We start from the raw sequence: 24,523 nt of genomic DNA, 5'->3' as shown, positions 1-24,523 counted from the left end.
TTTTAAAATTTTTGTTGGATGCGAATCAAAATTGATTGGGTGCAGGAACAATTACCCTAAACCCTAAACCCTAAACAATTACCTAATTTCTAACTGAATCGCCATAACTTTTAACTTCCATAATGTTTAAAATGACCATTTTACCTTTTTTAGTGACTTCCGAAATATCTCTTCTAGAAATCTCCTAGAACAAGTTTTTCCAAAAAAATTGAAATATGATTTTCTCAATAAAATTTTAGACACATATGAAATGCAATCTAAAATGAGCTTTTCAAAACAAGATTTTCATGATAAACTTTCCAAAATATGAGATATTTTTCAAAAACAAAATTTTCAGTAGAAGTGCGCTTAGTAATTATAGGATGGAGAAAGCAAAAGCATCTTGACACCTTGAAAGTCATGGGTATTTGTTAATTTTGTCCTTTTATTTATCTTAGAACAAACTTTTATAACTTAAGAATTAAATTTTTAATTCCTAATATTTGAGGTGAACTTAAAAAAAATTAAAATACATTTTAGTTACAAGTACAATATTTGAGATTAGAATAAATTTTTCAAAATTGTTTCATTTTTTAAAAATGCATTTGAGATATTAATTTTTTTTAAATTTGAAAATTTGGGAACCAAGCTAAAATATATTTGTAGTTTTGAAGAGTAAACTATTATTACTTTTATTGATTGTATTGGGAAATAAAAATAATAATTTCCAAGAGAATTTTACACAAAATTATATTAATATTTAATTGATAATTTAATTATATGTTATAAACCTATTTAAATAAATACAAAAAACATTTTAATAATATTGTTGTTGTTAATTTTATTAATTTCTTAATTATATACATTTTAAACAAACAAACAGATTTTTACACTCTAAAAGAAATTGAAACCACAAAAAGTACATATTTAGATTGAAGTCCAAAACACTTAAAAAGTACTTTTACATGAAAAGTAACCACTTTTGACTTTTCAATTCATTTTCTTTTCTTTGTAGTAGTGCATGTCAAGAGACAAAACATTGTTGGAACAAAAATGGACTGAAGTGAAAAAAACAAGGTTTTCTTCTACCTATCAGAAACTTAAAAGGGTATCTCAAAGCTCAGATGCATATATGTGATTTCTCAAAGGATATAGCTTGCTAGGTTTCTGTTGGATGTGCAATCTTATTAAATGTTTTCTATATGAACAGTAGACTGAAAGGTCGAATGACTTTTAGAACAACCTTAAAAACAAAACTGATTTAAGGTTAGGAGAATTTCTACAGATACCTCAACCCTCTTATATCGAAAAGTGGACAATCTATTCAGTGTTGCAGAGAAGGTAGATCAGAACTAAAGAAAGTTACTAAACTGAAGAACAAGTTACTAGGAGGAGATCCAATAATCAAAGATACTCTTCCCTACATTTTGTGCAAGAACACTGTACTTTTTAATGTTAAGAAAAAAAAGTTTCACTCTTATTTAATCTAAATATCTAGATGTGCCAATAAATAAATAAACACAATACCCAGCTTTAAACAATCAAACTTTCTGTTTTCTAAATAAAAATTACACCAATGTATATATGCTGCCATGTAGCACATAACATTCCACATCAATGTTTCAGAAATACTTGTTCAAAACATAAAACATCACCTCCTCAAATTACAGTGGCTTTTTCTTTTTCTTTTCTCCTTGACAAGTGTAGTTCAAGAGAATCAATTCACATAAATCTTACAACAATCCTATCCCAAACACCCCTAAGAGTCAAATGTCTGTCTCAATGAACTTTAGGCCTTTTTGTCTGGCCTCCTTGAAGCCGAAATGCTGTACAGATCTTCTTCCAAGAGCGGATGGCAATGATAGAGGGTATTACAATCCAAGAGGCATTGGCTCCAATGAAGTATGAATAATAGTAGAATGTGTTACTAGAAAAATTATCACCTTCCAAAATTGCTGTGATAAAATAAACAGCAGTTCCATATAGTTGACCCAAAGAAATGGAAAACTGAAGTATGTGGCTATATGACTTTCCAGTAGCAATTGCATATCTGTCATCCACAAGGGCAACACAAACAGTAAGGAGTAATGAAAAACAAGACAACATAAACCATAGAATTTTATGTAAAATTACTGCAACAACAAGAGTCTTGTCTTATGAGATTGGAAAACATAAATCAGTCACATTACTAAAGCAGTGTCACACTATAGTTATCTTAGTCATGTCTTTTGTTCTTTAAGTTCAACTTACACTGCTAAAAGGCTAGCTGGACCCTCCAAAACAGCTGTTATTCCTTCAACAGTGACCACCCCTGCATCCCTTCCTGCATACCTTGAGTCCCCTTTGCTATATTCCTTCCCTGTTCATTAAAAACTTCCATCAACTAAAACAATGCAAATACCTTAAAGGGAAATCCAAATTTCAATTTCTATACATTTCTGCTAAATGCTAAAGAAACTTACAAACTTCAGCCAGGTAGAAGCCACTCTTATCCTTGAAAAACTCAGGTGAGAAAACAAAATAGCCCTCAAGAATCATGTGTGTAAGGCCTGTGAAGGCCCACCAGCACATCAGCAGTCTGTCAACTTTGCTTTTCTTAAGACCTCCTGAGAAAATACAAAATCATCTAAACACAATCAGAAAAGAAAACCTACCATCATTCCCACTAATCAGCTCACAGAAATTCAAATAACAATCATAGTGAAAAGCCATAACGGATAACCTAAACCTTGAACTTCACAACAAATGATATAGCATATTAGCATATAGAGTAAATGATACAGGATACCACTCATTGGACTTCCACTCTCCAATACATTATACGTTGGTCAACTGATGAAATGTGGACAAAACTTAGATGCAAAAGTGCATTTCGTACTGTTCTCCAATTATAGGACAAATCTTTATTATTTAGATTACCAAGATAAAACTTCTACAGCAAATCTTCATTGAAAGCACATATTGTATATAATTCTGTTCTATTACACAATTAGTCACTATGCAGGTGGGTTTGACAGTCACTGTGCAGGACTAAATCATAGTTAAACAGTAAATCACATGCATAGCAAATGCAATTCAAGACTAGATGACAAAAAGATGACAAAAAAAGAAAACAGATCTATTCAAATGTTTGACAGATGCAAATCAAAAAGAGGATAAAAAAGCCGTCTTTTCATTTCAATCACCCAAATGGTCGCACCTGAAAATGCTCTCTCAGTAACATTAAAAATCAAATTTTGAAAGTAACCCATCACTCAATACTCCAGCTTTAGCTGAAAAATGAAACGTTTCAAACAAAGGGTTTTTAATTGTGACCAATCATGGTCACAAAAAACCTCCCCAAACACACACCCAATACGCAGCTTTATAATCTGTTACGGAAAACAATTGAAATGAGAAGGGTTTGGATTAAGGTTGGGAAGAAAGTGCTGGAACCTGAGAAAAACCAGATGAGTGAGACTATGAGCAATGAGGAGAAGGCGAAGACGAAGAGAATGTTGGACATGGAAAGTGAGCAGGGAGAGTAATCGGGTAGGTGCAAATCCAGTGGGACATAAGGGTGACCCTGCGAGACTTGGGATGGAGCCATCGTCGTCGTCTTCTTCTTCTTCTTTTCGGCGTCCGCAATGGCTATAGAGAGTGCCCACTGTTGACTGATGAGTTTGAGAGAGAGAGAGAGAGAGAGAGAGTGTGAAAGGAGATTTGCTATTTGATTGGTTAATGTATGACAGAATCATTCATTCATGTTACCTTCGTTGTTTCTGTTTTTTTAATTAATTAATTAATTATGGTGAATAGATATTTTATTAACAATATTTTTATAAATATTTAGAGTTTAAGGTATTGGTGTTTCTCTCTATTCACATGGACCAACTACTTCCTTTTATTAGGGAGTTTTTTCCTCCACCACAACATTACCCTTTCACAATTTTCACAATTTTGGTGATTTCGAAATAGAAGTTTTATAAGAAAGAAGTGTTTTTAAATAGGGATTCTATAAATAAGGGGTATTTTTGGAATAAGAAATATCGAAAACAAAAAATTATTTTGAAATATCTTTTATCGAACATAATTTTTTATTATTTCTAAATTGATAAATTAATAAAATATGTTTCAGAAAATATGTTTTGAAAATATTTTGGAAAGAACAATACATAAGTCGTTTTTAAAAGAGGTAAAACAATTCAAGTGTATTTTAGGGTTTTAAAAATATAAGAGGGATATTTTGGTCTTTGCATAATATTTTGGGGTGCAGGAAGAAAAATGTAGGGGTGCAGGAAAAGAAAATCCAAAAAATATGGGATGCAAGGAAGAAACAACCCTCTTATTATTAGGTCAATATTAAGGAAATTACTTCATGCACCCCAAAAATGTTGAACCTCACCCTATGCTAAAAATGCCCTGCGCTAATGTGAAATGATAAAACTACCCTTAAATAAGAGAGGGTGTTAGTGCTCATGCATTTCAAATTTCATTTTTTTCTTGAATACGATTCTTATAACACTTTTCTGATTTTTCAGAATTTGTTTTTCATAATATATTTTTGAATTTGTTTTTCAAAATTTATTTTTTTATTGGGTTTTTTTAATGAGATTTTGATTTTTTAATTTGATTCTAAAATTTCATTTTCATAATATAAAAATCTATTCTAGATTTGTTTTTCAAATATATATTTTTTAATTTTAGATTTTCAATCCTCAAATAAAAGACAATTTTGGAAATTTTAAAGTGAATCGGTTGAAGGCCACATTTTATAAGTTGCATTAAGAAGCAACCGAATCACTCAAACTATAAAATAAAATAAAATCAAACAGATCTACAAGATAATTTAATTAATTTGAAAATTGATTAAAATTGATCTTTTATATTTTTTTAATATACTTTTCTTTTTCATTAATTTGATACGGATTTTGGTTTAAAAATCAATAATTAAATCAAACTCTTAATTTAATTTCAACATAATGCATATATATTTAAAGTTAATTAACAACTAATAAATGTTTTAAAAGTTATTTTACGGTTTATTATATTTCACTCACAATATATTTATCAAAATATAATAGTATTTTTTTGTATAATTTATAACAATAAAATTATGTCATTTGTTTATCAATTGATCAAATTAAAATCATGAATATAATAATATTGAGAAAAAATATCGCAACATATATTTTTATTTAACAATATTTTTTGTCAAAAAATGTTTCATAATTTTATAACTAATCCGAATTGAATGGAATATTACAAGACCTAAATTTTATTTAAGATAATTTTTAAAGAATAATAATTTAATGTTTACTAACAGAAAAACAAGCGTTTCTTGCATATATCTGTGTTTTATATTTTATATTTTTATTATAAACTTATGTATATTTATATTTTTAAATATTATTATAAATTTATATTATAATATTTTAATTTACTAAAAATTTATGTATTTTTATTTTTTTAATATATTATTATAAACTTATAATATAATATTCTAATTAATTATAAACTTATGTATTGTATTTTTTAATTTTTTTAAAATATTATTATAAACTTTATGTTTGTTATAAAACTTATATTGATCAAAAACATAGCTAATACAGTAATAATAGTTATAGATGGTAAATCTTATAAGTTTTTATTCTTCTACATAGTTCATTTATTTTTTTTAATGATCATTATTCGTCCTTTTATTTACAGTATTTAGTCTCTATGTTTGTTTTAGTGTTTATCTTTTATCAGTTATATTTTTTATTTTGTTATGAAATCTATTAAACTGTAAAAAAATATAAACATTAAAAATAAGATATAATTACCTTTTTAATCCTTACATTTGTGGTCAATATCTAATTTAATATAGTTTTAAAAAAAATCATTTTGGTCTCAAGATTTTTTAAAAAGGTTGTTAAGTTTCCACCAACGATGTTAACGATTGATGATGTGTCATGATCATAGTACACATGGACATTGGTTCGTAAGCGTGAATTGAAATTTTAAGGTTTAAAAATTGAAAAAATAAAATTCCACGGAAAAAAATTGAAGTGGGTATGTTTTGACTTTTTTGAGGAGGAGTGATACTTTCACCATAAAGTAAACTACATCTACTACTCAACTCGAAATGTTAATATTTTATTTTTAATTTAAAATACTATTTTTTGTTATATTATTAAAATAATTGTCAAGTGAATCAAAGCAATCAAATATTAAAAACATGAAGAAGAAAAAAAACTAGAAGTTTTAATTGTTTAAACTTTCTCCACAAGGAAATATTTGTAAATAAATTCTGGATTATATAATTACTATTATACTAAAAAATCATTAATTAAAAATTAATTTTAAAAAAATATTAGTTTTTATATTAAATAAATTAAATATTTTTTTATAGATTAAAAAAATTAGTGATTATTAAATTAATTTCTATTATTGATAAATATTTTTTAAATTAATATTTAATTAATTACTTAAGTTTCAATTATTAGTTATTTAGATTTTAAAATTAACATTTAAAACTTTGGTATTTAATTATATATTGATTTAAAAATTGTTTATCAATAATATAAATTAATTTAAATACTAAGAATTTTTTTTAAATATAGTAGTTCATTATATTTTATTTTTAAGATTAATTTTTATTTAATAATTTTTTTTTGAAATGAATGAAATGTAAGTGAGTTTTAAAAGAATTTTTTGTGTAAGAAAGATGAGAATGGATTTGTGTAAGAAATTTTTCAACATTGCATACACAAGCATAATTGAAAGAAATGGATTTGTGAAACCAATTCACCACATACAACACACATAAATTATGATTTAATATCACAAACATGAAATAGAAACCAATTTTAATGACAAAAAAAATAGTTGCTATAGTAATTAAATTAGAGACCATTTTAGAAACTAAAAAAAAATGGTTTTAAATTAATATCTAATTAGAAACCAAGGTTTTAACTACCAACTATTTAGTTTCTAAATTTGGTAGCAAAAACCTTGGTTGCTAATTAAATACCATTTTTAGAAACCATTCAACAATAATAGAAACTAAATTAGAAACCAAAATTTTTTTAGTCTCTAAAATAGTCTAATTTAGTTACTATAACAACTAATTATTTTTTCTCACTAAAAATTAGATTCTATTTCATTATTTTCAAGTAGTGTATATATAATATTTAGGATTTGTTTATTAATTTTTAATATTTTTCTATTATAAGAAAACGAATAATTAAAATAATGTAATTTAAATTTTGATATTTTATAAAAAAAAATTATTTTATTATTTTAAATATAATTTTTATTAGTATTTTTTAATTATTTTTAATTATTTTATTTTATCACATCAATAAAAAACACTCACTTTTCATACATGTTAAATAATTTAAAAAATTATTATTTTTCTCTATTTTTTCTTGCCTTCGTGTTCTCCTTCTCATCCTCACAAACCTCAAAGACAAAGATAAGATAGTAAAAAAAAAGCTTACCTAGTGGTTGCCAGCTGTTATCCTTATTCCAATCTATAATAAAGGTATACCGAAGTTATTGTATCTTACGAAACAAACAGAAACTTATGTCAGAAAACAAAATAACCATTTTACCTTATCTATGTGAAACTATGTATCTAGTCTATGAAACTGAACCAAACACAAAACATGTGAAATATTAACAATAGTACGAAACTATTATGATGTGTGACAACAAAAATTATTATTCATACAAACATTTGTTTTTCTTAGAAAAAAATAATTATCATTGCATGTGATTCTTATATTTTTTAATTATCTTTGTTTACATAAACATTTATTTATGAAAAAAATATTTTAATTAAATTTGAAGTTACTTGTAAGTTTAATATATTTAATTATTTTTTTATTATTAATCAGCAAAAAATTTATATTTTTTAATTTAAGTTTTTATTGTTAATTGGAGTGGCATAATAATTTAATTTTATAAGTTATTTTATCATACTATGATGACATTATATATTTATAAGAAAACTACTTTATTAATTATTTAAACATAATAGAGTTACGTATATAAATCTATAAATAATACTAATGTAACTTATTTTCAAGGTATCTATATACATTGACAATTAATGATGAAATATTTTTAGTTGTTTTATTATATTGTATTTTTTAATTATTGTTACTTATATGTTTAGCTTTTTTGAAACTGAGAATTGTGTGTTTGTGCAATGTTCATTTACTAAGTTAACGTAAGGTAGTTTATTTTTTTTTTATAATTGAGATTTGATTCAATATTTGAATTTCAAAAATAATATATTTGTTTTAAAATATTTTATATCAATTATCTACTTCTCACAGTATTAAATTGTTTTTGTTCTATAATGTTTTTTAATAATTGTTTTTACTCATTTACTAATTATATTTTTGATTTTACTGAAAACTTATTAAAAGTTGTGTATAGTGTTAAATGATAATTTATTAATTATTAAAATAATAAATCTCTTCACTCTTTTGTAAGAGTTGAGATATTTTATAATATTTAAATTTAAAAAACAATAAATTTGTTTTTAATATTTAGAACTCATTATGCTTTTATAATATTTAATTGTTTTACTTTATCGTGTTTTTTTAATTATTATTAGTATTTCATTATTCATTTACGAAATATTTGCTTGGTTTTATTAGAAATAAAAAAATTACTATAATATTAAATTATAATTTATTGAGTTACGAAAAATTAAAATTTATTTACTTCTTTTAATTATTAGGATTTGTTTCAATATTTAAATTAAAAAATAATAATTTTTTTCTGAATATTCTGCCTCCATTATTATTTTATAATATTTAATTATTTTATTGTAACATGTTTTTTTAATTATTATTTTATGTTTAGTTTTATTAAAAATTAATTTTTTTTCTTTTAAATAAAAACTTTCATCTGAAATTAAAAAATTTATTAAAGTATTAAATAATAATATGTTGAGTCACCAAAAACATGTTTTTTATTTGTTCTTATCTTTTTCAATTATTGAGGTTTGATCTAATATTTAAATTTTAAAAAATAATAAATTCTATTTCTAAAGATTTTTACATCAATTATCTCTTTATAATATTTAATTATTTTATTTATCATGTTTTTGTTAATTATTATTGTGCGTATAGTATTATTATAAAATTGATTTTCTTTTAAATATTAAATAATAATTAGTTGAATTATCAAAGTGTGATATCAATTATTCTTTTTAAATCAGTTAAATATGTTTCAATATTTTAATTTAAAAAATATGTAAATCCATTTAATACTCAACAATCAATAGAGAGTAAATAGTTGCTTGCGAGAGTTTCTTAATCCTTAATTGTTCTTAATTACAAAACTTAACAAATGAGATTACCGAAAGGTTCCAAGTTTATTACTTAAAAATAAAAATATGAAATTACTGAATAATTTATTCTAAATTATTTAATTCTTACTCAAATAAAAATCTAAAATAAATAAAATTTTTAAATTATTCAAAATTTCAAATCAATAAAATTTTAAATTACTTAATGTCTTACTTAAATAAAAATTGAAAGTAAATAAATTTCTAAATTATTCAAAATTTTAATAAATAAATTTTTAAATTATTTAAGGTCTTTTTAAATGAAAGTGTGAGATAAATAAAAAATTTAAATTATTTAAAATTATAAATAAACATAAATTTTAAATTATTTTATGTCCTACTCAAATAAAAGTTTAAAATAAATATTTTTTTTTTAAATAAATAAATTTTATAATAAACTTTAATAGGAATCATTTGATAAAAAAAAACATTATACACGAGTTTGTTGATAATGTTATATTAAAGGTGGATGTGAAGGACACGTGGTACTCAAATTCACATCACAAACAGTAAAATTTGGTACCATTCATTCATGTCCTCTCAAAAATTCTTTTTACAGTAAATTATTAGTTTCATTTTTCTATTTAAAATTAATATCCTTGTAAAATATTATTCTTCATCATTATGTCTCTTATACTATTTTGATTTTCCTCTGACATTTTTCATTCAATGTGAGTCACATCTCATCCACATTGTGATGAAAAAAATTCTAATAAAGTTATTTCATCTCTTTAGTAAGATAACTTTTTATTTATTTTAAAAAACTATTTATATTGAAATTTATATTTTACTATGCTTTTATTTATTATTTTGAAATAAATTAATTTTACCAGAAACTTTTAATTATTTTTTTTCGATTTTTTCCTATTTTTTAAACTTTCATACAACTTTACCCATAGATTCTCTCGATACTGTATCAATCGGCGATAAAGATTAACAACAAAATCTTAAAATTCAAATCTCACGCTATAAAAATCACTAAATAAAAATTAATTTTTGAAATAAAAAACAATTAATTAGCATATTGAATAAATTATATATTACTTTATAAATTAAAAAATTATTAATATTTAAAATATTTTTTTTAATATTAATATAAATAATAAACTAATTTTTAAACTGAGTAGTGTCATTATTTTAATTAATTAAATATTAATTTAAAAACTAGTTTATAAATTTGTATTAATAATCTATATTATTTTAGATATTAATAATTTTTTAGTTTATAAAATAATATTTAATTTAGTCAAAATTATTATTTTTTATTTTAAAACTAAATATTTTTTTTGGCATAATAAATTGTACTTGTTTGGATAATAATTTAAATTTATTTATTTGCTATAACAGAGATAGTAAATGCATATAAAATTATCATAACTAAGTTAAAACCTAAGAATAATCCAAATAACAGGGGAAATTTAGTTTAGTTTGAATTTAGCAATAAGAATTAAGAATATTCAAATTATTGTTTGGTTTCAGATAAATTTGAGGCCAATCAATGCAAAGCATTGGACCCACCTCAGATGTAGTTCCCCACTCCTTGCAGACCAATCATAATGGCAACTATCTCAGAGCCACAAAAATAGAAGGAAAAATAAATAAATATACAATTAAAGTAACTTTTATTAAATACTGTATACAATTTCAGGAAAGTAGCTGGCCACTTTACTGTATTAAGAAATTTGAAAACGACAATTGTTTTTTATAAAATTTCTCCTGTTTGTTTTTTTGTTAAATCAGAATAAAAAATGAAATATTTTAATATCATAATTTAAATTATTCATTATAAATTTAAAATACAATTTATACTTTTAAAGGTATTAATCTATCTGGAATTTTAACTATAACATTTTATATATATAAAAAATATTTATTATTACACTTTATTTATATAAAAAAATATTTTTCCTCCAGTTATTATTTACCTTTTATTAAAATCTATATATATATATAATTTTATTTTCACATCTTGTTGTGTATAAATACCCTAAACTCATCTCTTATTTTTCATCAAGCAAAGAAACAAGTAAACAATGTTGCTTCAAGAAGTAGCTATCCCTACAATATTTCTTGTGACCATATTCTCTCATTCATTGTTTTTTTTTTCCAAAAGAAAAATGATAGAAAAACTGCACCAGGTCCCAAACCCTTGCCAATTATAGGTAACCTTCACATGCTAGGAAAACTCCCACATCGAAACCTTCAATCCCTTGCCACAAAATATGGTCCTATAATGTCCTTAAAGCTGGGGCAGGTCCCAGCCATAGTGGTCTCTTCCCCAGAAACTGCAGAACCGTTCCTCAAAACCCATGACACTGTTTTTGCCAGCAGACCCAAGATCCAAGCCTCTGAATTCCTTTCACATGGCAGCAAGGGTTTGGCTTTTTCTGAGTACAGTGCATACTGGCGCAACATGAGAAAAGTGTGCACTGTGCAGCTTCTGAGTGTCTCAAGGGTTGAGATGTTTGCTCCTATGAGGAGAGAGGAGTTGGGAGTGTTGGTGAAGTCTCTGAAACGTTCTGCTGCATCTGGTGAGGTGGTGGATCTGAGTGAGTTGGTGGCGGAGGTGGTGGAGAAGATGGTGTTTAGAATGATGTTGGGGCGTGTGAAAGATGATAGATTGGACTTGAAAAAGCTTATTCAAGAGGTGATGAACTTGGTTGGAGCTTTTAATCTTGCAGATTACATGCCTTGGCTAGGGTTTTTTGATCCTCAGGTATCAAATTCAATTCAATTATATATGTTATATACTCTTTAGTGTTTAGTGTTACAAACTAATTTAGAATTAAAATATTAGTAATTAAAATTTTAATATTAATTTAAAAATTATTTTAAATATTAATAATTATGAGTAAATTCTACTCATAATTCTTTTGAAATTTATCTATATGCAAAAATTGAAAAAAAATGTACCATTATAATAAATTGATATGAATATTTGGTATAAACAATTTTCTGTGAACTACTTTTACATAATGCTGCTAAAGAATATAGAAAAATTTAGAACAGTATACGCAAATCATAATATTTTCTATTCGAATTAAAACACAATTAGTGATTATAGTAACTAATATAAATGATAAATATGATAAATAAAAAAAGTTTAGAAAATTTGGATTAAAGTGAACAAAAAAACTGTCTTCATTAGATAAATATATTCCAGTAATAGTTGCAACTTTAAGCCATCATCGATCATAGATTGAAAAATATAAAGTTGCGTGGCTCTTAAGAATGGTTAAAAACTGTCGTCTTTTTGGTTAAAAAGTATTATTTTTTAGGGTTTTTGTAATAATTTTTTTTTCAAGTTTTAATAATATATTTTTTATGTTTATTGTGATTTTTTGTTTTACTTTGGTTGGGCATGATTTTTTCAATTTTAATTATTTAATTCTTTTAAAAAGTTCTTGAATATAATTTTGTAATTTTAGATAATTTAATCAATTAATGAAATACAGTAATTAATGGAATGCAATTTGGAAAATTTGAAACACTAGTAATAATATAAAGCCTTTATTGTAATAAAATAAATTCAATTAATGGAGAAAATAGATTTTATGAAAAATATTTTTCGTTGTCCGAGAATTTTTTGCTATTATCACCTTCATTCCAACAATAAAATTTGAATTTTTTTTTACTTATTTTAAGTTAAATAATTCATTTAGTTATTTTTATCAGTAAAAATAATAAATAAATAAGGTATTTCAGACATATCTCAACCTTATACAAAATTCACTAAACCAATCTACAAGCTTCTAACACAAGTCAAACATATACTATCTATCATTTCTCAACCGAACTTATACAAATTCATTTAATTAGTATTTGATCTTATTCAATGTTTAAAATTAATGTGAGAGAGACATAATTAGATCAATAATCCTGATTTTTTCCCTAGATTATAATCTATTAATTTTATTGCATTTCATTACTTAATTAAATTATTCAAAAAATAAAAATTATGAAATTATATTAAATATTTTTTTTAAGTTAAAAAACACACCCAACCTCAACCAAAAACATCACAATTTTATAACTTGAAAATGACAAAAAAAAATTATTGAAAAAACCCGAAAAACTGCAAAACCATTTAAAATAAATAAAAAATCATAAAAAAGCACAAAACGTGCCTAGACACACGATTTTACTTTTTTTTTAAAAAAAGAGAAAACTGCCTAGTGGTACGATAACAAATAAAAACTTTTAATAAACTAAAAAACGTCACACTAGGCACGAATTTAGAAAAATAATTAAAAAAAGTTTAACCTAAAAGAAGTGTCATTAGGCATAATTTGATTTAAACAAAAATCTTGAAAACAAGTAAACACAACTTCAGAAAATATAAAAAAAAAAAATTGAAGTAAAATTGTGCTAAAAAAATTGTACTAGTAAGTTTGTCACTTATTTATATTAGTGTTTATCTAAATTTTACATTTTTTTATTAAATAAAATTTGCATGCGACTCCATAAATAAATAAACCAAAATATATAAACCAAAATGTTTGTTATCACATTTGTACGAAATAATATAAATGAATTATATGTGCTATTTTATTTTATGAATATGGAATATTTATACATATGTAACTATTGTTTAGGGAATAACAAAAAGATTAAAGAAAGCAAGTAAATTATTTGACGAAGTATTGGAGCAAATAATCCAAGATCACGAGAGAAATTCATATGACAAAGATAATAAACGTAATATGGACTTTGTGGAGATTTTGGTGTCACTCATGCACCAATCCAATGATGTTCACAACAACGAAAACATCATTGATAGGACAAATGTCAAAGCTATCATATTAGACATAATCACTGCAGCATTGGACACATCTTACACAACGATAGAATGGGCCATGTCAGAACTTTTGAGGCACCCAAGTGTGATGAAGAGACTTCAACACGAGCTAGAACATGTGGTTGGAATGAATAGACACGTGGAGGAAAATGATTTAGAAAATTTGTCTTATTTGAACATGGTGGTAAAGGAAACACTAAGGTTGCACCCGGTTGCACCTTTGTTAGTACCTCGTGAGTGTAGAGAAGATGTTATCATTGATGGTTATTTCATAAAGAAAAAATCAAGGATTATAGTAAATGCATGGGCTATAGGACGGGATCCTAAAGTTTGGAACAATGCTGCGATTTTCAATCCTACAAGGTTTGAGAATGACAACATAGATATTCGTGGAAAGGACTTTCGCATTTTACCATTTGGGTCTGGTCGAAGAGGGTGTCCCGGGATTCATTTGGGTTTAACCACGTTTAGCCTTATTTTGGCTCAATTGGTGCATTGTTTTGATTGGGTGCTTCCATTGGGCATGTCTTGTGATGAGTTAGACATGCAAGAGATATTTGGACTCACCACACCAAGAAAGAAGCATTTGTTAGTTAGACCGGTTTATCGACTAACTGGTTAGGTTAAGATAGAGGATAATAATGGAAAGCAAGGTCAATCTAGATATGTTTGTGGTTGATTTCAATTCCAATTTCAATTTGAGACATATTACACATTTAGCCATATGATAAAATAATTTGAATAATGATTTTGTTTTTCGATGTAAGTTATCAAGAGTTTTATCAGTTCAATGGTTTAAGTATAACTATTTTTGTTTGTGACACAACTCGTGACGGGTGAGAGTTTATCTATTTTTACAATTGTTGTATCCATATTTTCCATCGATGTCATTGCATTTTATGTTGGACGAGTGAAGAGCCAACACAATTGTCTTTTATTTAGCTTTTGTCTCATACTATCACCAACGAATAGTTCTTAAAATAAGAGCTAGTTCAATTGATAATTTACTAATGAAGACAATTTTCAGTTTAAGATTCCCTAATTTAACTATCTTGATTTCATTTACACAATGATTCCTTCTTTAGTATAGTAGTTAAAATCAATAAATTTAAAAAGCTCTGGGTAACTGACAAAATTCATATAATTGTTATAAAATGCATAAATATCATTGTTGTCAAAATGTAATTAATTTTGTTGTTGTTTGATACTACTCAGGGGTAAAACCAATCTGTCGAGACTACACTTTTGTCTTTGAACTTTCATGATTTTGCTCTTCATTATTAGAATATTGTTTGTAAGAAGAAATCATCTCTTGACAATAAGAAATATAAATCATGTCTCCTTATGAGAACCTTTCCTTTAAATCATTCCCATATGTCAAAGGTATCATCCATACAAATGATACTCTGTACAATGGATGAACAAACAACATTGAGCATCCAGGAAACAACCAACATATTGGCTCTCTGCCATGCTAAAAATAATAAGCTAATATGAGTGGGAGTATCTATGGTTCCATCAATAAAACCTATCTTATTTTTTTAAATAAAAATCATTTAAAATAAACGAGATCAATTATGATAGTTTGGTTACTCAATAATAATGAAGTCAATGAAAAAAGAAGAATTATAAGATGAATTAACGTAATAACATAATAAATAGAACAAAATTTGTAAGATTCACATAAATATGAAATTTAATATTTACTCAAAAAGAAATAGAATGTGGTGTTAAAACATTTAGGCTTCTGTAAATAGAATGCATTCGACCCATCTACACAAGGTCAGGTTTGGTCCAGTGACAGGTAGTACTAAATAAATAAAGTTGATTAAAACAAATAATAAGGGTTGAATTTGGATCATAGATTAGAATTTATGAGTATCTAAACTAATCTTAAAAAGAATATTTTAATATTTATAAATTTGTAAGTATATTTTAAATTTTAAAATTTATTTTTGGTTAATACTTTTTAAAATTTAATAATAAACTATATAAAATTAAATAATCATTAAAATCACACATATGATTTTTTTTAAAGATTTGGTGTATTTATTTCATTTATTTAAAATAAAATATTTTATTAAAAAAATAACTTGATATGAATTCATAATCTGAATAATTTGTTCAAATTAACTTGTAATTTATATTTGACTAACTCAATAAATTAAATGACCGGATATAAAATTTAAAATATTCAATTTAGATAATATTAGATTGATCAAATTGGATCTGAATTCGACCAAATTCGATCCAATCCATGATAAATAAAGTGTTGATAAATAAGATAATTTTTTTATAAACAATCAATTTCTTACCTTTCATATTATATATGTAATTTTTATATAAGCTTTAAGTAATGAAACATTAGTTATTTCTTTTATAGTATTTTTTTTTTAATTTAAAGTACATACAAAAATTAAAGAATACAAATATTAATTAATAATTAACGATAATGAATTTTTTTTATAAAATTAAATAATTAATAATAGATAAAAAATTAAAGATACTGACCAAATATATTGAAATATAAAAAGAATGAACTACAAACTATAAATTAACAGCTAATTTATTAATCTTACCGTATACATTAAAAATCAAACTCTAACATATTTAATTAATATTAATAACTATTTAAACCCTTGCAGGTATATAGTAAAATATGTATGTTCATCATTTGTAAGTATCCACATATTCTGGTTTTATTTTATTTAGTGTAGATTTGATATGCATATATTTGAGGAAAAACGGAATTTTCTTCTGACGTAAATGAGAAGATTTTTACCACCTCTTAAGTATACTAATGCATAATAAACTATTTATTTTAAAATTTTAATAATTTCGTTTTGATTTCTGTTGAGATAAAATAATTAGGAATAATCACTCATTCAAAATATTGCTTACTTTTTTTATTAAATAAAAATTTTCATATTAGACATCATTATATAACTTAAAATATCAGATGTTGATACTTCAAGTAACAACAATCATTTGTCATCACATAAAAAAATATTTTATTAAGGAGACTAGACAAAAACTCACATGTTAACAAAAAAGATACATATGTAGACTATACATATTCATAAAGAATTCCAAGAACAGACTAGATGGAAACCTATTATACCAATGAAAAGATTTTCTATGAATAAATCATAAATTAGCTAACTTATCAATTACTGCATCCAAAATATTGTCCACTTTGGAGCTCAAAGTTTCATTACGTTTTGAAGGATTATAAGAGTAATGTGTAATTAAATTATCCATGATCTCGACTCATAAGCAATGTGAGACGGCTGGATGTTACTGAACAAGCCCATAGTCAAGGACTAAAGATAATGAGAGTTGTCTTTTAATATAAAATAGAACAAAGATGAACAAAAGAGAAAAATGAAGGCAAGAGACGCGCACTGCTTTGGTTTCCTTTTCCAGTTGGTGTTTGAAACCTTTGGAATATATGCGTTTGGTTATTTGATGTTTTTTAGGTTTTTAGGTTCTTAGTGTGGACTTGCCTGTTTGGTTTGGAGGGTCGTGTTAGACGTTGGATTATGTATTTCTTGTATAAGGGTTGATCCACCCCTGAAGTGGTTCACTTTTATTTAGTTGTTGTTGTTGATAAAAAAAAGAGATGTGAGAAGGAATAATTCTTCTATTTTTCTATTGAAATCAAAACAAATAGTCTGAATATATACAATTATTATACTCATCTAGGTCTAGCTAAGGAGAGAAAATGGAAAATAAAAAGTCAATCAATAAAGACTAAAATCTGAAAAGACAAAATAAAGGTTATACACCTTTACATAGACAAACAAATAAGAATTAGAAAAAACACAATTGATATTGATTTTTTTATAGAAATCTTGTATCCATATCATTTAATATATTTGAAATCATTTTTCAATTGTCATAGATTACACCCATATTTCAACCTCAAATATTTTGAGATAACATCAGTCAATCACGTCAAAAAGTTTTGTTACGATTTTATCCTTACAAAATGTTTTAAAGTACTAAGAAAGAAATATGTATTAAAATTATACTTGATCTCATCTCCTAGATAATGTGAGACTATTTGACTCAATTGAAAATATTCATACTTATAAATGACTTAAAATTTAACTGTATCGACTAGTCCTCGGTCATCGACTCCAGAGAGGACCTCAGACATCAGACATCGGTGTCAAATAGTAAAGATGGACCACGTAAGGTGGGCCCTAGAAATCATATTAGTTATTAGATAAAACACTCAGATATCAGAAAGCCTAAGTCACAAGGGATCCATGCATGTGGGGTGTATGACACATTTGTGCACAACACAAGTAAATAACTCTTAGAGGCGCTAAGGCCCATTAGAGTTAGGGTTTCCAAGGGTAGGCTGCATGCATGGCACACGAATACTTGGGGCACCCATAGAACAGATGACCCCGCCGCATTGGTGCATGAGTTGGTACCTTGGCGACCATTCTGTTAGTCGTTGCACTCCAGTAAAGGGAAGTCCTATGTGCCAGATTATGCTAAGATTGTGTAATAGCGGCGCATGAACATTCTCCAAGGAACCCTAGATGTGGGTAACAGAACAGAAGTAAACCCTAGTTACAACCTATATAAAGGGTGGTAAGAACCCTAGCAATGTACACAGTTTCTAAGACTGAAAATACTTTATACACTTATTGTTTTTTGCTCCAGTACTGACTTGAGTGTGAGAGTGCAAACGGCCGCCAAGACGCCCTTTGTCTTTGCAGGTAAAATGTTCTTCAACCCTAGGAAGCATGATTCACAGGCGGAGACAGACGGGGCATAGACTGCCGTTCGAGTCAACCGACAAGCGAGTCAACCGACGAGAACATTAACTAAGTATTTATTTTTGTAATTCTTATTATATGTAATTTTATATAAGTTTAAGTAGTGAAACATTAGTTATTTCTTTTATAATATTATTATTTTTAATTTAAAGTGATAAAGAAACTAGAGAGTACATATATTAATAATAATACAATAATTAATTGTTCTTATAAAATTAAAGTAATGGGTAAAAGATAATTTTTTTTAAAGATACTAACCACATATATTAAAATATAAAAGATAGTAATATATATTTAAAATATAAAAATGATAGCTAATTTATTAATTTTACCATATATAGTTAAAATATTTTGATATCATTTTTTGGTTACATTATAGTAAAAAGAGGAAATATTGTAACATCCATTTTCGCTACTCTAACTACTCACAATATTACATTAAAAATTATTTTCCCTTTTTATAGAGATTTAAAAATGTATATACATCAAAAGATTCAAATTTTTTAAAAAATCTCTATTAACTCTCCGGCTCCTCAATAATAAGATCCATTACTTATAATCTCTACTCTTTTTGTAAAGCACGATCATCTTCGGTTTTAAAAAATAATAATAACCATAGACAAAAGAAAATGGGTAAACTAGTATTTCATTATAACATCTGAAACATCACACTTCATTTAATCCAATGAATGCAATCACAATTTTTTATGTACTACACAATCAAGTGTCTACATTTTTTCACATGTTCGACATAACTCATGCTAGAAATCTACTGACATCCACACATAGACATTTGACTCTACTTTTGGAAGAACCATTTATTGAAATTATAGCACTTAGAGACTTGCACTTGTCATGTTATCATGTTCTCATCACAACATATAGTCTTCCCTTCAGGAAATCCATCACATATGATACGGGTAATTCCATATAATTTGCTTTGATAAGTTCTTTCAAACTGCATACTCAGTCATATGAACCTCTCTCGATACTCGCCACCTGATACCTGTCATCTACATGATTCCAAAATATCACTAGAGTCAGGATCGTCCCTTTCACATAGTACTCACAAATAAATACACTCTCCTAACAATATCAACACGGTGTTTGCTTTCCTAAAAATACTATGTCTTGGTTACATTTTCACATAAATCATATTCCATACCATACATCAATACACCATTAAAACATACAAAGTTTAGAATTTTAAAAATCCAAAAATATTCAAGAAATTACATAAACATATAATCAAATGCTTTTTCAATTACATATATGACTAAAATTTCAAATAAATTTAACAAAGTAATAGACAATAATAAAACAGTGTTTTAGAAGCAATTTTTCAAAATTGAAGTTTTTTTTAGCTTGAGCATAAATGAGTCTCACCTTAGTAAAAATCTCGTCGTTTGAGTGAAAATAAATCCAAGAGCACCCCAAACTTTAGCCCCATTTTTTCTTGAGCAAGATTTGCTCTCGCTTGAGCGAAAATGAATACGAGAGACTCTATTTTTTAACTTGAGTTAAAAAACTTCACTTTAGTGAAAATAAGTTTAGGAACAACCCAAAATTCACTGTCTACTTTTAGCTTGAGTGAGGATATTTCACTTAAGAAAAATTATCTCACTTAATCAAAAAAAATTACTGATTTAACTTTCATAAAAACTTATATTTTTTGAAGCCTTCTTTCGAGAATTCAATTCCGAATCTATATTTTTACAAAATCTAACAGCCAAAATAGATACCACCTTGCTTATGATTAGACAAATACTCTCTCAATGAGCTTATATACTAAACTATATATCTATATATTCATATTCAAACACCCAATAATCCCAAATCTTACATTTCAAATAAATCATAATATAATTAGAATAAATTCATACACTTTCCATCACAAGACTTAAAAAAGCAAAACTCACAAAATTATTCCAACACATAATAAAAGGTGAAGTTTAGTTGAGTTTGAATTTCGTAATAACAATTAAGAATAATCAAATTATTGTTAGGTTTCACATAAATTTGATGCCAATTAAGGCAAAGCACTTGGACCCAGCTGAGATGTAGTTTCCCATTCCTTGCTGACCAATCATAATGGCAACTATCTTAGGGTTCAGGACCACCAAAGACAGAAGGAAAACAATTGGTCTATGTTACTTAATAAATAAATAAATATACAATTTCTAATTATATTAACCTAATTTTTATTAAATTACTATATACAATTCAAGGACTTATGGAAAGGAGTACTGAATTAAGAAATTTGCAGCTACCATTTGAAAACGACATTTTTTAAAATTTCTCCTGATCAATTTTTGGTCACAAAAAGATTTATATAAAATACAAATTGTTTTCCTGCGCAATCTAAAATATCTTCTATTATTATTATTTTTTATAACAGATTTCCAACGTTAAATTTTAGAGATTTATTTTAAAATTTTATAACGATTTTTTAAATTTTTTTATAAAAATTAAATAAAATAAAGAAGATTTTTTAACTTTAGTTAAATTTTAAAAGTTTATTTTAAAATCTGAATAAAATAAAGAAGTTTTTTTCTAAAATTTCAAATGTTTATTCTAAAATTTCTAACAAAATGTTTGTTCTAAAATTCTTACAAAATCACTTATTCTAATACATTTGAAAGTCTCTCTCTATGTACAGTATGTTATATATTAAGGTCTATAAATACCCTAAACTCATCTCTTAATTCTCATCAAGCAAATAAACAATTTAGAAATGTTGTTTCAAGCACTAGCTATCCCTATAATACTTCTCTTAATCTCATTCATTGTTTTTCTGTTCCAAAAGAAACATGATGGAAAAACTGCACCAGGTCCCAAACCCTTGCCAATAATTGGTAACCTTCACATGCTAGGAAAACTCCCACATCGAACCCTTCAATCCCTTGCCACAAAATATGGTCCCATAATGTCCTTAAAGCTAGGGCAGATCCCAGCCATAGTGGTTTCTTCCCCAGAAACTGCAGAACTGTTCCTCAAAACCCATGACACTGTTTTTGCCAGCAGACCCAAAATCCAAGCCTCTGACTTCCTTTCACATGGCAGCAAGGGTTTGGCTTTTTCTGAGTACAGTGCATACTGGCGCAACATGAGAAAAGTGTGCACTGTGCAGCTTCTGAGTGCCTCAAGGGTTGAGATGTTTGCTCCTATGAGGAGAGAGGAGTTGGGAGTGTTGGTGAAGTCTCTGAAACATTCTGCAGCATCTGGTGAGGTTGTTGATCTGAGTGAGTTGCTGGGGGAGCTGATGGAGAAGATGGTGTTTAAAATGGTGTTGGGGTGTGCAAAAGATGATAGATTGGACCTGAAAAACCTTATTCAAGAGGCTCTCAACTTGATTGGAGCTTTTAATCTTGCAGATTACATTCCCTGGCTAAGAGTGTTTGATCTTCAGGTATCAATTTAATTATATATATGTTGCAACTAAAACTTGTTATAGTATATATGCATGCATTATAATATATAATATATATAAAAATTTATAAAATGACAAATTTAATATTTCTTTTATAAATATTTAAAAAGTCTAAAATTTGGATAAATTATGAAAACTAATTTTGTTTATATGAAAATATATTTAATTCTTCTTTTATATTAATACTAAAATGATAGTAATTGAGGTTCTTATTAACTGCTTATTGAACAACCATTACATCTTGGCTGTGCTGAGGGTTCCGGCACTTGCTCAAGTTATATCTCATAATACGAATTTTAAGTTTTTTTTTTAATAAAATAATATTTGGAAACACGTTTTCTAGATTATTTTTTTAAATATTATTTTATTAAAGATGTATTAAGTGGTATGTTATAAAGTTTTAGTTTTCCTTTTTTTTAATGTGAAGTTATGACACTAGACACATTTTTACTATTTATTTTGGTTTTTTAAATCATGCCTCTTGGCTAGTTTTTGTGTTTTATTTTATTTTTAATGTGATTTGTATTTATTTTAAATGGGTTAGAATTATTTAGGGTTTTTTGCAATAATTTTATTTAATTTTAATATTTTAATAATATTTTTTATGTTTATTTCTGATTTTTTTTTACTTTGGTTGCATGTGATTTTTTCAATTTTAATTATTGCAATTAAAAAAAAAAAATATAACTTTTTAATTTCACATAATTTAATTAATTAATGAAATGCAATTTGGAATAAAATAAATTCAATTAACTCGAGAAATAAATTGGTGTAAATTGAAACTAAATTCGTCTTTATTCATACTAGTGTTTATCTAACTTTTGACATATTTATTATTATTGAATAAAAATTACTTGTGACTCCATAAATAAATAAATCCAAATGTTTGTTGTCATATCTGTACCAAAGAATATGTTATAATTATATTTTTTTTTTCATATTTATCCATGAAAACGTTGTTCAGGGACTAACAAAAAGATTAAAGAAAGCAAGCAAGTCACTTGATAAAGGCTTTGAGCAAATAATCCAAGACAAAGAGAGTAATCCATATGACAAAGATAAAAAATGCAACATGGACTTTGTGGAGGTTTTGCTCTCACTCATCCACCAACCAAATGAAGTTCACAACAACCAAAACGTCATTGATAGGACAAACATCAAAGCTATCATATTAGACATAATTGCTGGAGCATTAGAAACGTCTTCCACAATGTTAGAATGGGCCATGTCAGAACTCTTGAGGCACCCAAGTGTGATGAAGAGACTTCAACACGAGCTAGAACATGTGGTTGGAATGAATAGACACGTGGAGGAAAATGACTTAGAAAATTTGTCTTATTTGAACATGGTGGTAAAGGAAACACTAAGGTTGCACCCGGTTGCACCTTTGTTAGTACCTCGTGAGTGTAGAGAAGATATTATCATTGATGGTTATTTCATAAAGAAAAAATCAAGGATTATAGTAAATGCATGGGCTATAGGACGAGATCCTAAAGTTTGGAACAATGCTGCGATTTTCGATCCTACAAGGTTTGAGAATGACAACATAGATATTCGTGGAAAGGACTTTCGCATTTTACCATTTGGGTCTGGTCGAAGAGGGTGTCCCGGGATTCATTTGGGTTTAACCACGCTTAGCCTTGTTTTGGCTCAATTGGTGCATTGTTTTGATTGGGTGCTTCCATTAGGCATGTCTTCTCATGAATTAGACATGCAAGAGATATTTGGACTTAGCATACCAAGAAAGAATCATTTGTTAACTAGACCAGTTTACCGACTAGCTAGTTAGGTTAAAAGAGAGGATAATAATGCAAAGTTTGTGGTTGATTTTAATTCTAGTTTGAGACATGTGACACATTTAATCATGTGTTCAAATAATTTGAATAAGCGATCAAGTGTTTTTATCAATTTAATGGTTTGAGTATAACTATTTTTGTGTGTGTCATAAACTATGACAAGTGGGAGATTCTTTGATTTTGCAATTGTGGTACCCATATTTTGCATTGTTATCATTGCATTTTATTTTGAGTGACTGAGGAGTACACATGATTGTCTTTTATTAAGCTTTTTTCTTATACCACCACCAATGAATGGTTGTTAAAATGAGAACTAATTCTATAATTTAATAATAAAGACTATTTTCAGTTTAAGATTCTGACGTTGAAATATCTTGATTCCATTCGCATACTATT

The 24,523-nt window shown here is 26.2% G+C and overlaps 3 protein-coding genes across 3 annotated transcripts; 2 read left to right on the top strand and 1 right to left on the bottom strand.

Moving 5' to 3' along the window:
• Nucleotides 1–1,511: 1,511 nt before the first annotated feature.
• Nucleotides 1,512–3,715, bottom strand: HYD1 (C-8,7 sterol isomerase). The gene is made up of 4 exons (XM_068647257.1): nucleotides 3,415–3,715; nucleotides 2,442–2,585; nucleotides 2,230–2,338; nucleotides 1,512–2,029 (listed from the first exon to the last, which is right to left on the bottom strand). Exons 1-4 carry the CDS (start codon nucleotides 3,566–3,568, stop codon nucleotides 1,759–1,761), a joined length of 678 nt encoding a protein of 225 aa, XP_068503358.1. The 5' UTR covers nucleotides 3,569–3,715; the 3' UTR covers nucleotides 1,512–1,758.
• Nucleotides 3,716–11,321: 7,606 nt separating this feature from the next.
• LOC137838043 (cytochrome P450 CYP736A12-like) lies at nucleotides 11,322–14,910 on the top strand. Its single transcript, XM_090301591.1, has 2 exons — nucleotides 11,322–12,023; nucleotides 13,903–14,910. Exons 1-2 carry the CDS (start codon nucleotides 11,481–11,483, stop codon nucleotides 14,725–14,727), a joined length of 1,368 nt encoding a protein of 455 aa, XP_090157717.1. The 5' UTR covers nucleotides 11,322–11,480; the 3' UTR covers nucleotides 14,728–14,910.
• Nucleotides 14,911–21,060: 6,150 nt separating this feature from the next.
• LOC150028150 (cytochrome P450 CYP736A12-like) lies at nucleotides 21,061–24,244 on the top strand. Its single transcript, XM_090301590.1, has 2 exons — nucleotides 21,061–22,310; nucleotides 23,296–24,244. Exons 1-2 carry the CDS (start codon nucleotides 21,636–21,638, stop codon nucleotides 24,118–24,120), a joined length of 1,500 nt encoding a protein of 499 aa, XP_090157716.1. The 5' UTR covers nucleotides 21,061–21,635; the 3' UTR covers nucleotides 24,121–24,244.
• Nucleotides 24,245–24,523: the final 279 nt, after the last annotated feature.

The sequence above is a fragment of the Phaseolus vulgaris genome, chromosome 4 (genome assembly GCF_051622355.1).
Source record: "Phaseolus vulgaris cultivar YP4 chromosome 4, ASM5162235v1, whole genome shotgun sequence".
NCBI lineage: Eukaryota > Viridiplantae > Streptophyta > Magnoliopsida > Fabales > Fabaceae > Phaseolus > Phaseolus vulgaris.
Note: the sequence above shows the minus strand (reverse complement) of the source record. Positions and strands in the feature narration are given on the sequence as shown.